This window comes from Vicugna pacos, chromosome 11, assembly GCF_048564905.1.
Source record: "Vicugna pacos chromosome 11, VicPac4, whole genome shotgun sequence".
In the NCBI taxonomy this organism is placed as follows: domain Eukaryota; kingdom Metazoa; phylum Chordata; class Mammalia; order Artiodactyla; family Camelidae; genus Vicugna; species Vicugna pacos.
The window spans coordinates 79,436,855-79,453,767 of NC_132997.1; the positions used below are offsets into that span (position 1 = coordinate 79,436,855).

The window sequence follows — 16,913 nt, forward strand, 5'->3', positions numbered from 1 at the left end:
TGTATACCTAGACATTGTAACTTTAGTTTTGTGTGTATTGAGTGTATTTTGTGTCTTCCCTCTTTTGAAATAAGCTTTATATTTGTGAGGTTTGTCTTTGTTATCACCAGAGCTGTAGTTGGTTAATTTTCATTGCTGCATAGAATTCTAGTATATGATTGTATCACTAGTTATTTGCCATTGTGCTGTTAATGGATATATCAGTTGTTTCCAGTTTTTGGCTTTTATACACAGTACTGGTGCATATATGCATGAGTTTCACTAATACTTAACTCAGGAGTAGAATTGCTGGGTTATAGGTGTGTCTTTAATTTTCCTGGGTGATGCCAAAATGTAGCAGTTTACACTCCCACCAGCAGCATATGAGAATTTCCTAGCTTTATATCCTCACCAACATTTGATATTGTCAGAATTTTTAAGTTTTGACAATCTCATGTTGTATTTTTCATTGTGGTCTTAATTCGTCTATCTCTGGCTACTAGTAAGTCTTTTCATAGGTTTATTGGTAATTTGGATTTCTTCTTTTGTGTTCAAGTCTCTCATTCATGTTCCTCTTAGATTTTTTTTTTCTTGTTTATTTGTAATGTGTTCTAGAATTTAACCATTTCCTGGTTATGGTTATTGCAAATATATTCTCATTCTGTGCCTGTCTTCATTTTCTTTATAGTGTCTTTTTATGAACAGGGAGTTCTTAATTTTAATGTACTCCAATTTTTTCTTTTTTCTTTTTTAGTTAATGCTTTCTGTGTTATTTTTGAGAAATTCTTTCCTGGAGTGCCCTTCTGGTTGTTGGAAGGGAGGCCACTTGATTCATGTATCACCTAATAAAGCCAGTTGGATCTTCAAATGAAAAAAAAAAAAGAAGAAAAGCTTTCGTAACTTGAGATCATGAAGATAATCTCCTATATTATCTTCTCAGAGCTTTATGATTTTGTCTTTAACATTTAGGTCTACAACTCACTTAGAATAGATTTTTGCAAATGGTATAAGGTGGGGATCCAGTTTCATTTTTTTCTCCGTATGGATACCCAGTTGTGCCAAGGCTCCTCGCCAGGATAAACTATTTTCCCACTGGTCTGCAGTGCTCTGTCTGCAACATGTGTCAGTTTCTGGGATCTCTAGTCTCTTCATTGATCTCTTTGTCTATTCCTTTATCAGTATTCCACTGTCTTAATTAGGAGAGTGTTAAAGCAAATCTCTGCTAGAGTAAGACTTGCTCTTGTTCTTCTCCAGCAGTGTCTAGTATGTTCTTGGCCTTTAGTGCTTTCACATACATTTTAGAATTAGTTAATTGAGTTCCACAAAAAATCTGTTGTGTTTTTTTGCAGGGGTCTTACTGAATTTGTAAATCAACTTTGGGAAAAATTAACATCTCTATGATACTGAGTCTTCTTGTCTATGCGTATGTTTTATCTCTAGGTCTTTTTTTTATTATCTCTCAATAATTTTCCTCCCTAGAAGTCTTGGGAGCTCAAACTACTTCAAGAGTGTCTTAAGTGCTTTGTTTTTCCTATTGGAATTTCCTCTTTGTTTTGATTATGTATAACCTCCAGTAGTCTTCTAAGAAGGGATCCATGAAAGGTTCATCTTTAAAGACCAGGCCTGTCTAAATATGTCTTTATTATAATGTCATACTTGATGTATAGTTTGATTGTAGAATTCTAATTCAAAAATACGTTTTTCTTAGAATTTTGAAGACTTTTTCCATTCATTACCTTTTAGCTTCAAGCGTTGCTGTTGAAAGTCTGATGCTATTTTGTTTTCTGATGCTTTGTGATCTTTTCCCCTTGACAGGTTTTAAGATTTTCTTTTTATCCCCTGTTCATGGTGATATACTTCGATTCAGGTTTTTATCCCCCCTTCCTTTCATTTGCTGGGCTCTTGGTTAGTCCTTTCGATTCAAAGACTCATGTCCTTCAGTTCTTTGACATTTTCTTGTATTATTTATTTGCTACCCCTTTATCCCCTTAATGGCTCTTACTGTGGTCTCAGGATTCTCCACATCTCTGGTGGACACCTGACTATTTACTTGACCTCTCAGGACCGTTTGAGACCCTTGACCATCCTTTCCTTAAAAAAGCTTGTCTTTTGACTTTTAGGTCATTACACTCTTGATTTTTCTCTCACCTCTGTGTCTACTCCTCAGACTCTTGCTGATTCTTCTTCCTTTTTCTGACTTTTCAGTGCTGGGATTCCATAGAGCTTGGGTATGGGCCCTTTTCTTACGAGAGCCCATCTTCTCCCATGGCTTCAGTTACCATTTAAATGCAACTTATATCTCTGTCTCTATTTCTTGACCTCTAGGTCCACACATCCAACTGTCTGTTAGAGATTTCCACTTGAATGTTTCACAGTTTCCTTAAACAGCAAATACAAAACACGAACTAAGTGAAATCATGATGTCAGCCCCAAATTTGCTTTTCCTGTGTTGCTCATACAGTAATTGACATCTCCATCTTGCATAGGCCAGAGACCTGCAGGTCATTCTTAACATCTCCTAGGCAATCACCAAGGCCTATTAATTCTACTTATTAAATGTTTCTTGAATCTATCTCCTCCTTTCTCCTCTGTCGTACTGCTAGTCAACTGCCATTATCTCTTACCCAGACTACTGCATCTTTTTGGTGTATTTTTGGCTTTGTGTAAGTGTAATCATACATGTGTTGTTTTGTGTCTGGCATCTTGTACTCAACATGGTATGAGTGAGATTTCATCCTTTTTGTTGTATGTAGTAGTCATTTGATTTTTTTTTTTGTTCTAAAGTAGTGTAATATATGAAGCTACAGTTTATCCATTTTACTCTTGGTGGACATTTGAATCGTTTCCACTTTTTGGATCTTAAGAATAAGACTTGTGAATATTTTTATACATTTTGGTGCACATTTACATTTGTTTCTGTGGATACGTACCTGGGAATGGATTTTCTGGGTCATTGGGTGTATGTATTTTAAGGTTCAGAAGATACACTGCTAGTCTTTGGAAGTGGTGGTACCAATTTACATTCCCCTCAGTAGGGCATGGGAGTTTTCCCTGTTGCTCTGTGTTCTCACCAACACTTGCTACTGTTATTAATACTATTATTTAATATTTTATGTTAGCCATTCTGGTGAGTGTGAAGTGGTTTTATTTATATTTTCCTGATGACTGAGGAAATTGAGTACCTTTTCACGTGCTTATTGAATATTTGGGTATTGCTGTTTGTGAAATTCCTGTTTGGTTGCCCATTAAAAGATAAGTTAATTGAGGTATAATTTAGATATCACAAAATTCACGCATTTTATATATGTAGTTTGATGAGTTTTAATAAGTTTGTGCAATTGTGCAACCATCACTACAGTCTAGCATGAGAATCCTCTTTTTTTTGAGGGGGGTGGAAGTAATGAGGTCTATTTATATAAGGTTTTGTTTTTTTGTTTTTTTGGTTTTTTAGGGTATAAGCTGTTTTTCATTTTAAACTTTTTATCTTTGTTAATGGATGTACTAGAGATTGAACCCTGGACCTCATGCACGCTAAGCACGCACTCTACCACTGAGCTGTACCTCTCCCCTTTTTTTTCTCTTTTTTTAAATGGAGGTTCTGGGGATTGAACCCAGGATCTCAGGCATGCTAAGCATGTGCTCTGCCACTTGAGCTATACCCTCCCCCACCTAGAATCCTCCTGTGACCACCTGACATTCCCTTGTGCCCTTTTGCAGTCAATTCCTGTTCCCACTGGGATTTTCTTCCCCTCTTACTAATGAGGTTGAGTTATTTTTCATATACTTATTGGCTGTTTGGATTTCTTCTTCTCTGAAGTGCTTGGTAAAGTCTTTTGGGTTCTTTTGCATTTTCTCATTGATTATATGTATATTCTGGATACTAATCCTCTCAAGTTATATTAGATGCACATTATTTTCTCATGCTTTGTAGTTTGTCTTTTCATTGTCTTTATGATGTACTTCTTTTGTATAGAGATTTCAAATTTTAATGTAGTCCAACTTACTAGCTTTTTATACATGGTTAGTGTTTTTTGTCTTAAGAAAATTTCCTTGCCTAAGGTGATGAAGATGTACTCCTATGCTGTCTTAAAGCTTTATGTTGTTGCCTTCTACATTTGGTCTATAATTAAACTGATGTTGATTTTTGTTTATAGTGTGAAATAGGGGTCCAGTTCCATTTTTCCTATGTCAGTACTCAGTTGTCTCAACACTATTTACTGAAAAGACCATCCTTTCCATACTGCTTTGCAATGCCTCCATCACATGTCACATGTCCATGTACACACATGGTGTATTTCTATGACATTTGTCATTTCTTTAGGATAAATTCCAGAAGTAGAATTGTTAGGGCAAAATACACAATGATTTATTAATGTTTACTATGAAATTACTCTAGAAAGGTTGTACAGATTTATTTTTAAGTTAATTTTAATTGTACAAATAACTAAAACATTCCTGTTTATTGGGGAAATCAACTAATTAGAGATAAAGTTAGTCTCCTTTGACCATTACTCTAATTATTGTTCCTCCTCTTCTCTCCATAAATGTAACTATTATCAATTTCACGTATATGTTTCTAGATATTTCTCTATGTACTTACATATATGTATGTGGGTTATATCTATTTGAAAACCCAGCAATGGTCTATGTCTGTGCCTTTGTTGCTTAACCTTTTTCAGTGTTAGTTTTTATCCTTTTAAAAAAGTATTTGTTTTTTCGATAGGCAAAAAGAGTATGTTTATTTCATTTCGAGTTTCTTTGATTTCTAAAGAGAGTGCACATTTTAAAAATAATCAAATTATCCATGTTCTAATAGAGTTGTTTGTTTTCTTGTTGATTTGAAACTACTTTTTACTTACTATGGAAATGAGCAATGTGATAGATGGTGCAGTTGTTTTACTTAACTTTAGTTTTTGCTGCTTTGTTGATATAAAGGCCTACAATGTTCTTTATTCTACAAAATGTCGTACATTGAACTTTACTTTTTTCCCCTTCGCTTTCATGCTTAGAAAAGCCTTCCCTACCCAGAAATCAGATAAATATTTATATGTATTTAAATAGACTTTTTAATACTGCAGTTGTAAAGAATCTTATTTTAATTCATCTGGAATTTAATTTTTTTCTGTGGATTGACCTAGTCCGCCCTAAAAGCCAAAAATATATTTTATCTGTTTCTAGAAACTTAAACATTATTATTTTGAAAATATAGCAAAGTATAAAGAAGAATACATAAAAACAATCCTACCTTTCAGATAATCTGTTAACACTTTGTAAAAAACTCAACTGGGTATTAATATGGTTAGAAATTTGAATGGTATAGAGGTGATAAAATTGAAAAATGAAAGCCTTCCCCCCCAGTCCTTTTTTGCAAAGTCAACCACTATAACAATTTCTTGTGTATCTCTTCAGGTAAAATTTTATGCTTATATAGGCATATTTATGAATGCTTGTTTGTAAAACTGAAAATATATTCCCCACATATATAATATAGACAAGTGAACTTAACTGCATATCAAATTGATAACGTAATCGTACTGAAAAAGTGCTTCAGATGATTTTTGAATACAGTTCTCTGACTAGTGAGATATATTTAAAGGATAAAAAGAACAGCAAAGAATGATTGAACTTTATTAGATAGTTTTGTTACTAGTAGTGATATTAATGTCATAGTTCTGAAAATACTTCATATGTATTATAAGATAGAGCAAATTAATACAGTGCTATGGAGAAAGGGGTTATAAACTTGAAATATGAGGAAGAACCCTGTGATGTTGATTTTTGAACTGGAGATTTCAGTTTGAACTCATGATAACATATGTGCTTGTGTGTACATGTACACACGCACACACTACAATATATACATATTCCTACGTTCCACTGAAAAGGCCTAGAAATAATGATACCTAATACTCCTAGCTTTTGGTTTCTAAGTACCATTACCCAATAAAAGGAATCAAGGCTCATTGAAATGGCTGTTCAGGTGTGGGGTAAGGAAGTACAAAAATGACAAAATTGAACAGTGAAAGCCTCTCCACTACTCAATTTTCCCCAGAGGAGCCTGAAATATTTTGTACCAGAAAGCAAGGATGTACTCAGAAACTAATCAGGACATGCCAAAGGATACAGGATAGTTTGAACAACAAAAAAGTAACCTAAAAGAGGAATGCTAGTTAATAGTGGTTAGAAAAACCACTATTTTGTAACCACATTGTAATAATTCAGGCAAAGATTATTGATGGATACTAAAATCATTGTGTGAAAGGTTGTGGAGGACCAGGATATGTACGCATGGTTTTACCCCGTAAAGTTCCTTTACAGTAGAGAGATCTGATGGATACCATCTTAATCAAGTGATCAAACCTAGAGTTAATCATCAGTAATAGGACAGACTGTGTTTTCTGATGTATTTCAGTGGGAACTATGTAATCACCTAATGTAGTACTTTTGTCAAAAGTATTTAACCTGAATCTAATAATGAGGAAACAATCAGACAAATACAGATAGTGGACAGTCCACAGATCAGTGGTTTGGACTTTGAAAACTGTAAGCAATGAATTTTTTTTTTTAGATATTTGAGGAAATTTAAGTATCGCTATATTAGATATTATATCAATGTTAAATTTTTTGGATATGTTAATTATATTGTGGTTATGTAGGAGAATGTCTTTGCTCCCAAAAATTTCAGCATTCTCCTAAGAACGAAATGCAGCTTACTTGGAAATGGTATAATAAAAAAGAAATGTACGTATGTGTGTATACATGTCTATAAGTAAAATATATATGTATGGATGTGTGTGTGTGTGTGTGTGTGTGTGAATGAGAAGGCAAGTGTGACAGAATGTTAACTTGGTGACTAGGTGAGGGGTATATGGGTGTTCACTGTTCTATTCAGTCAACTTCTCTGTAGGTTTGAATTTTTCAAAATAAAGAAACAAGGAGTCATACTTTTAAACACTTTTTTGCACATTGCTTTATTTCACTTAACAGTTCTCCTTTTCACATTTTTTCTCCCTCTATATGTTCATTCATTTTTCTCTCTCTTTCTATGAAAGGAGAAGTCTCGTTTCGGACTAGGCAACTATTTCTGTATTATGCTGCTAAAGTTATTTGTCATTTATACAATACTATGTTGTATTTTGTACTCATTACCACATACAGTCCACGTTCCTAGCACATATACATTTATGTTTTAAAAGAGGTAACTGAAACTTTGGACTGTAAAAATAGCTTTAACGTACTGATTTTTCTTTTTTCTTTCTTCTTTCTTTGTAAAAATCTTAGTATTGATGTTGAAAGTAACACTTTTTGGCCCTTTACTTTCGTAATATAACATTGAGAATGTTTGCATGGCAATGATCTTCCTTTCCATTTAAAAGCCTTTATTATTCTTGAATTAATATCCAGAAATAGTACATCTTTGTCTTATTTTTAAGTATTTTTTGAAATTATCTTTTTGTGTTCTCACTTTTATCTTTTCTTCTGTGCAGTCTACACAGAGTTCCACAGCTTATCTATCACGTAATTGTCAATAATGTTTCAGTTTATTCGTGCTGCTCAGAGTCAGCAGGTCCTTGATGTAAGTGAGAAAACCATATGATCTGAGAGTTGGTAAAAATATTTTGGGAACTGCAGGTTTAGCCAGTGTTAACTTATTATGGACATTTTGTTGTCTTTGTCTTGACTGACCAATAACTAAGTTTTGAATAAGTGACCAGAACAAAATAAATAAAATAGTGTTTGGGAGTAAAAAGAGAATACAAAGTATATTCCCTTCTCTTTTGCAGAATTCGGAAAATAGCAGGAAAATATATTTTAAAAAAAATTTCTGTGATATTTTACAGACATTATGGAAGGAATATGTGTAATCAATCCTCATTATTTACAGATTCTGTATTTTCAAATTTGGCTAATGCCAAAATTTATTTGTAGCCCCCAAATCTACCCATGCAGAGCTTTCACAGTCACTTGTGTATGTGTGCAAAGCAATGTAAAATGTGAGCCCATAGACCTGCACATTCCCGGCTGAGGTGGAGCTTGGTGATGCTCTCTGTCTTTTTTCAGCTCTCATATAGAGATGGCCAGAGAATGGAGACAGTAGAGGGCACTGTTACGTAGTGCAAGAGGCACCTGCTTTGGAACCAAGTTGGATGGGGTTTGAATCCCAACTCTGGCAACTCTGGTATTGGAGTGGTCTTAAGCAAGTTACCTAATGTTTCTAAACCTCATTTTCTCTTTTGTAAAACTAAGAAAATAGAGTGTACCAGGATGAGTTGTTTTTGAGATTTAAGATAACAATCTGTGTGAGGTGTATGTGTGTGTGTCTCCTAGGAGCAAAGATTTGGTGGTTACCCATTCAGTATTTGCAGTGACTTTATGGAACAAATAATGGAAATGAGCTGTGTATCTTTGCTAAGTGATGTTAATTTTACTCTTATTTAATATTCACACTTGTTACTACCAAAATCTTATCAGGTCTCTGACCAGGTCACCAGAATTAGTGTATTATATAAATCAGGTAATAACAATATCAATAGTCTAAAACTATCTGCTTTTTTTTTTTTTTAAGTGCTTTTCTTTCTTTTTTTCTCAACAGCTCTTTGGAACTTTGGATATTTATTACCCAAATATTTAATACTACTCTGTGCCTTAATTCTGCCATCTATAATCCTCATCAGTTTTAGGGAGGATTATGCCAGCTCCAAACACATCCTTCTGTGCTCTGCTTTGTGATGCTGTTCTGAGATTTTGCAGATCACATTTCTGCTTTGCCAGCTGCTCACTTTTAGGCTGCACAAGTACAGAGCACTAGAGAGAGGTCTCAAGGAGAAGGAGGAGAAAGAAAGAACTTAAACCTTTCTCTTTGTTTCCTGTGGGCTCCCTGTCTGCTTTCCTGTTACTTTGACCACCATCCTAGTGGAAATTCTTCACCCCAGCAACAGCATTCCTAAATCCAGTTTGTAGTTTTTCCAGCATTCACACAGCTAGCCTCATCATGACTCTTAATAACACCAGCTCCAGTTGGCTAGTCCTTTCTTCCTCAAAAGGCGCCCTAGTCCCACAGGATCCGTCTTCCAATTGCAGAGATGCCAGCAGCAGCTGAGCAGCACTCTCTCCTCAGGGAACTGAGTTACAGCTGTGCAGAATCTTGCCTCCAAACTTCTGGGTTTTAGTAATTCCAGTATCTTTCCTTGGTTGCTGTGATTTGTGAAAATAAAAACATTGTGATTTTTAAGTGGTCGTGACTAATATCTGAACACTTTTTAACAATAGAAGTTATATCTTCTTTAAATTAATATCTAAGTATTTGTTATTTCATTCTTGTTTTTAACATTTGTTTAGGTATCATATCTTTATGTGAAGAATTTTCATGTCTTTAGGGAGTAGATAGATGAAACTTTCTTTTTAAGATTTTATTTGCATTATCTTTATTTAAAGTATAGTTTTGTACACTTATCAATGTTCATTTCAGTTTTGATTTTTAGAGTTTTCTAGAATCAGATCCTGATGAGTAATCCAGCTATTTTCAAGCAATAATGTAAGAAACACTGTATTTTCTAGTGTAAATTTTATTTATTATTTATGTTAAACTAAATGGTATCATTGTTGGTTCAATCAGTATATCCATAATAATGAAATGGATAATAATGGAATATTAAAATAATGGAATAATGAAATTTGTTACTATAAAGAGCTTTAGATACTATCTAGTATTAGTTATTTTTCCCTTTTCATGCCATTCTATTCACAAGTAAAATACACATCTTTAGAATCTCCCAGGATATCAGTAGAGGCATGCAGAGGCAGGGTGGCTTTTAACTCCACTCACAGTATGCTTGGTCTCTTCCCAGGGCTCATATTTTGTAGTAGTCTTCAAGGACAGTTCCTCTGCTCTCCTTCTTCCCAAAGTGTTACATTAAAATGGTGAGAGAAGTGTTTATCTCACTGGCTATTTCTTCTGACTTAAGGGAGGGTGAATTCTGTTTATTATTGGTTTAACTGTAGTGTTTTTCTTAGATAAACTTAATGCCATATTTCACCAGTTATGACAGACTTTTAACTTTTTAACATCTCTGAAATTGGAATGAGTCTCAATTTATTGATTGATGCTTTAGTATTGTTGTTGACCAGTTGGTGGTTGTGTTGTATCTATCATGGCCAGTACATTGTGGATGTAGTTGTATCTCTAGTGTCATACAGTTGCAGCCCCTTGATGTTTCAATTAATAAACCATTTAAGGACGTTTTGAAGGAAGAATATGAGTCCTGGTTGTTACCTAAACATCTTTTAGCACCTGTGGTAAGATCAAGAAGGTATCAGCATCATAATTGCAAAATGGGAGACGGTAGCTTCAAAGAGAAGTTTGGAGACGGTAGTAGAGGAGCACCCTTTTAAGAAATGCTGTATCACCAAAGTTTCTAATGGCCAGAGAATGATGTGGAATGATGTAGAAAAACACAGGCATTAGATAACTATGAGTGAAAAAATGATTCAGAACAGTCAAACTTAAATATGAAGTATTTAATTTTTCATGTGTGCACGAGGATAATAGATATACAATAACAATTTTTGTCTTAAGTGTATCCAAAAGAGCTCTTAAAAAGGTACAACATAAAAATTCTAAATGATAAAGTATTGTTGTAGTTTGGCAGTTTTTCTTCCTCAGTGAAACATACGGTAGTGGCACATCTTAAAAGGCATTCTAGATTTGATATAATATAGTAGATTAATTGACACAACATTGTAAAATGACTATAACTCAATAAAAAATGTAAAAAATATATAGTAGATTAAACCATTCTTCTAGAGGGGTAGAGATGACTGTATAAAGTTATCTTTTTATCCAGGTATATTCTCTGAACTCTAAACATTAGGATTACTTCATTAATAATTAGTATTACTTTTTACTTCTATTTTTACTTAAGGAAGTAAAATGTAGGCAATAATCTACTTAGGAAAATTCCCATATACAGGTTGATAGCTGCTTTTTGTCTTCTTTTCATCAGCATCTCCAAGGTTAGATAATAGATGCCTAATAAGTATCCAACATACTGATTTTTTAGTACCATATTGTTCTATAAAAATAATACATGTCCATTACAGATTTAAACAATGTAAAAAATACAGAAAAAGTCAAAAGCACCTGAAACTCTACCATCCTCACTGATGTCTTTCTAGATATTTCTTATGTAGCTATCCATGTGTGAAAATGTGTGTTTGTAAAATCACTCATGTTTAGTAAGTTGCCCTTTTTCCCATTCAGTGATGTGTTGTGGCTTTTGTTCCATCTTAAGAAATGTTAATTGATTAGTTGATTCATTTTAATGACTACATAATTTTCCACTGTAGAAGTATACTGAATGATTTAAGCAGGTTCCTGTTAATGGGCATTTAGGCTGATTAAGTTTTCTTTATTGTATACAGTGCTCAGATGAAAATTTTTGTGCATGCATATTTTTTATTTTGTAAAATGATCTCAAATTATTAAAAGTGGGATTTGGACATTTATTTATTTATTGAAACACTACTAGCTTTTCAAAGTTTTTTTTTAAGGTGATAGATACGGTTTTGCTGAAGTGATGATGACATATATAATATTGAAATGTCTTTTAAAAATGTAATTAGTATTTTAAGATTTGATTCCTAACCTAAAAAAAAGATCTTGGCTCCTACTATGTAATTAGAAACCTTTCATTTGTAACAAATGGATGTGAGAAGTTATTCAGCTAAAGAAAGAAAATGAAAAAGTTAAAGTACTAAAAACAGTGAAAAATAATTAAACTGATGAAAGCACAGGGAAACTCGAAAGGGTAATGACTGAGATAAAGAAAGGGCTTTGGAAACAACCTGGATTTGAATCCTGATTCTGTCTCTTACTAGCAACATGACCTTGAGGAAGTCTTTTAATCTAAGTTTATTTCTCTTCCTTTAAAGTAGAGATGATAATATATCATCAGGTCATTTTGAGGGTTAAATAATAATAGAACAATTCCAGCTAACATTTTTGAATCCTTTTTGCTGTGTATGGCAGGCATTGTATTAAATGTTTATGTGTATTTTTTTTTCTTGGCAAATATTTATTATCTTAATTCTCATAAACTCGTGAGATGTAAGTATGTTTTACTGATGAGGAAGCTAAAACTAAGAGAGGGATTTTGTAACTTGCACAAGCAACACAGTTAATAAGTGGCAAAACCAGAATCTGAACCCTAACAGTCTGACCCAGGAGAGCCTGCGATTTGAAACTATCCTATGTGCATATAAAAAGCACTTGGCACAGTGTGTAGTTAGCATGCATCAGTTAATATTTATGTTTAGGCTATTTTTAAAAAATAAACATGTCAAAAGAATGAGAAGACAAGCCACTGACTAGGAGAAAATATTTGCAAAAGATTGGTAAAGGACTGTTATTCAAAATATATAAAGAATTCTTAAAACTAAACAGTTAAAACACCAACAATCTGGTTAAAAAGTGAGGAAAAGATTTGAACAGGCTCCTCATCACAGAAGATATTCAGATGGCCACTAAGCATGCATTATATGTTACTAGGGAATTGCAAATTAAAACGAGGAAATAACCAGTACACACCTGTGAAAGTCTACATGGACAGCACCAAATGTTGGCTAGGATGTAGAGCAGCAGGAACTCTCGTTTATGGCTGTTGGGAATACAAAATGGTATAGCCACTTTGGAGGACAGTTTGGCAGTCTTACAAAACTAAACATACTCCTACCATGCGATCCAATAATTCTGTCCCTTGGTGCTCACCCAGAGAAGTTGAAAACTCATGTCCAAGCAAAAACCTGCATACAGGTGTTTATAGTAGCTTTATTCATGATTGCTAAAACTTGAAAATAACCAAGATGCCTTCAGTAGGTGAATGGATAAACACATTGGCACATCTGTGTAATTGACTGTTATTCAATGCTAAAACAAAATTGGCTATCAAGCCATAAAAAGACATGGAGGAACCTTAAAAGCACGTTACTAAGTGAAAAAAGCCAATCTGAAAAGGCTACATACTGTATAAAATACAAAACTATGGAGATAGTAAAAAGATTAGTGGTTGTCAGGGGTTAGGAAGAAGGGAGGCACAAATAGGCAGAGCATGGAGGATTTGGGGGGCAGTGAAACTATTCTGTATGGTATTATGATGGAGGATACATATCATACATTTGTCGAAAGCCATAGAAGACACATCAAGAGTGAATCCTAAAGTAAACAATGGACTTTGTACATTCATCATTTGGAGCAAATGTACCACTCTGGAGCAGGATGTTGATAGTAGGGGAGGCTGTGCATGTGTAGGGGAGGGGAGTGTATGGGAACTCCCTGTACTTTCTGCTCAGATTTGCTGTGAGCCTAAAACTACTCCAAAAAAAAAAAGTTTGTTTTAAAAATAATAATAAAATTAACAAAGCAAGTATGCATTTATATGTGTCTGTGACACTTTTGATACTTTCATATTTAGGCCCAGAATAAAGAGACCAGTGTTTTAGCTGCTGCAAAAGTGATTGACACCAAATCTGAAGAAGAACTTGAAGATTACATGGTTGAAATTGATATATTAGCATCTTGTGATCACCCCAACATAGTCAAGCTTCTAGATGCCTTCTATTATGAGAACAATCTTTGGGTAAGTATTTTCTGTTGAACTATGGGAGTAGCCAAAATGACTTAATTGTTGTAAAGAGGTTTATCACTTGTGAAAGCCTGTTTTATGTGGTACCTTTTCTGTTTAGTTAACGTATGTTACTTGAATGAGAGTTGATCTGCTGATGAGAGGGTCATTAATGACATCCTTAGCTTCAACAGATATTTAGATGTGTATTTCAGATTGTACCATACTTCATGACTGTTTGATATTAAATCCAAGTGGAGAAACTTCGTTAAGAAAATTAAATTTCCTAAATAATGAAATTAGATAGGCTTTCGTGTTTTGAATTTAAGCATTTACTTAAAATTTGTTTTTTTAAGTTTATTTTGTTTTCCTATAAATTGTTTATAATTTCTTACCCTACACTTTTGGCAAATCATGTATTAGATTATAAAATGCTTACTAGAGAAGAGGGTGTAGCTGACTGGTAGAGTGCACACCTAGCATGCACAAGGTCATGGGTTCAATCCCCAGTACCTCCATCAAAATAAATAAGTGAACCTAATTACCTCCTCCAAAACAAAAAACAACAAAAACAAAATGCTTACTAGAAATGTTAAATATTTATTGTATATATTATCAAACCCACCTTTAGTACATGTTGTAGTAGCTAAGGCAGTATGTAAAAATTTTGTTCATTTTTAGAAAATATTAAGCACAAAAGATATATAAATAAGATATTAGTATTTTTTATAATAACCAGTAATTCACTTCCTCTGCACCAATACTAATTTAGTCAAGAGGGCTTTTTCTTTTTGTTTTGTTTTGTTTTGGTTGGGGAGGTAATTCAGTTTATTTACTTATTTATTTTTAATGGAAGTACTGGATTTAACCCGGGACCTTGTGCATGCTAAGCACGCACTCTACCACTGAGCTATACCCTTCTCCCAAGAAGATTTTTAAAATGGAGTTTTAGTTGTTCTTAAAGGACAAAGCAAAGCGTTATGAAGAAAGAGTAGATAGTATAAGCTATACCTGATTGGGAATCAAAAGGCCTTTTTTAAAAAAAATTTTGGTGATGTTAGGCATGAGCTTGAATAAGTCAGTTGACCTTTATGAGTCTGTTTACTCACCTATAGGGTTAGTAATGATCTACCTCCCCAATTATTTTTCATATGATGTAATGAATTTGAAAGCAATTTATAATTTGCAAGCTCCTATAAAAAGTAAAGTGTTGTTCAGGGTCCTACTGTATAGCACAGGGAACTATATTCAATGGCTTGTGGTAACCTGTAATGAAAAAGAATATATATGTGTATGTATAAGTGAATCACTGTGCTGTATACCAGAAACTAATACTTCAGTAAAAGAAAAATCAACTATACTTCAGTTTTAAAAAAAAGTAAAAAAAATAAAGTGTTATACAGAGGGGGAAAAAGTATGAAGCTGTACAATTTGTTAAGATGTGTAGTTTAAAAGAAATTATCTGAAAAAATTATCTGTAGTTATTATTAGTGTAGTGTCTTGTAATATGATTGTTTAGGGTTCTAGCAGAATGTTTCCAGAGATTATAATGAAAATGAATTCCTAGACAATTTAATAAATAGATAAGATCTTTACTTGAGACTATATTGCAAAATAAAGAAGTTGGACAACTGTGAGGGACAGTCTGTTGGGAGAGATAGGCATTAATTTAAGAACCACAGTAGATACAAAATTACAGCTATGATAAGGGTTAAGAAGGAAGGGTACATGGTGGTGTGTACCAGGGAGGTCTGGGAAGGCATCCATCAGGAAGTCATAATTGAGCTAGGATCAGAAGCTTTTGTGTATATATACATATATATTTTCTATTTTTTAAAAAAACAAAAGCAGTCTCTGTTTCCAGGGTTTATTCCTATTAGTAAGGATAAAAATATACTTGATCACTTAATTCACAATAGTTACCTTTAAAAAGGAGAGTAATAAAATCTTTCAGTGGTAATGAGATGGATATATAATACTGTCCTGAATAAAAATTCTGTACCTGGTTATTTTAGAGAAGCAGGGACACTAAAAATGGTGATTAAGTCAAAGGCACATACTTCCACAATGTGTTCTCTTTGTGCTTTCTCAAATGTATATCATTAAGACTGATAACTCTTTTGACAAAGGAAATCTTTATGGTTAGCATGATATCATTTCTGTAACCTAGGTTATTTGATAGCTATTCCTTTATCTTTTTTGCTAAATTGAAGAAGAACTACTTAGACTCAGTATCATGTTAGATACATGCTTTTTTATTTGCCTGCAGATCCTCATTGAATTTTGTGCAGGTGGAGCAGTGGATGCTGTGATGCTTGGTAAACGCCTTTTTGTTCTTTATGTTATCTTGAATTATACTGTAAAAAGTCAAAGAATTTCAAACATTTATATATATATATAAATATATATTACATATACATAAATATATTTTAAATATTTATCTTATTTTTTTTGGCTTTTAAAATAACATTTATTTATTGAAAGCTAACGTGTGCATAATAGGAAACCAAAAAACACAAGAAGCAAAAAACAAAGCAATCCATAATCACAAGCAGTTTACAGTTTGATGTGTCCTCCTAATATTTATCTTATTTTTGAGTGAAGTTCAATAAGTTAAGAAATCAGCTTAATTATTTTTATATTCTTGGATAGTTGTAATAAAATTCTAAAATGAAATATTGAGTATAATATGTAGAGAAAGTAATTTTTATAGACACTTAGTTTTTAAAAAATAAATTCACTGTATATGATCCTTGACAGTGATGGTAAAGGTATATAGCCTGCTGATATGTTTTCACTGTATAAAAATGCAGATTTGTTTACTTTTTCCTTACAGAGCTTGAGAGACCATTAACTGAGTCCCAAATACAAGTAGTTTGTAAACAGACTTTAGAGGCGTTGAACTACTTACATGATAATAAAATCATCCACAGAGATCTAAAGGCTGGCAACATTCTTTTCACCTTAGATGGAGATATTAAGTTGGGTAAGTTTATTCCATTAAATACAACATTTGAGTTTGTGCTCTGAGATTTCCCCTTATATGTTTGTAACTAAATGTTGTTTTGTTATGACTCAAATATGTGAAACATGGAGAATTACTCCATGTTAATTTTTAATTTTGAATAATTATGCATTAACTCCCAGAATTCCTAAGTATAGGCTCCTAATATAAAGACACTTTAAAAAGAAAAAAAACATAAATACAGGACAGAAATAGACTCATAGACAGAGAATACAGACTTGTGGTTACCAGGAGGGTAGAGGGTGGGAAGGGATAGACTGAGATTTTAAAATTGTAGAATAGATAAACAA

At 33.3% G+C, this 16,913-nt stretch overlaps 1 protein-coding gene across 2 annotated transcripts in view; it reads left to right on the top strand.

The window, feature by feature from the left end:
• The window catches only part of SLK (STE20 like kinase), a 54,278-nt gene that overhangs the window by 3,768 nt on the left and 33,597 nt on the right, over positions 1-16,913 (top strand). For both annotated transcript variants that reach the window (XM_072971825.1, XM_072971826.1), the window contains exons 2-4: positions 13,449-13,613; positions 15,868-15,916; positions 16,435-16,584. In XM_072971825.1, coding sequence (XP_072827926.1) covers positions 13,449-13,613; positions 15,868-15,916; positions 16,435-16,584 — 364 coding nt within the window. The remainder of the gene's footprint in view (positions 1-13,448; positions 13,614-15,867; positions 15,917-16,434; positions 16,585-16,913) is intronic.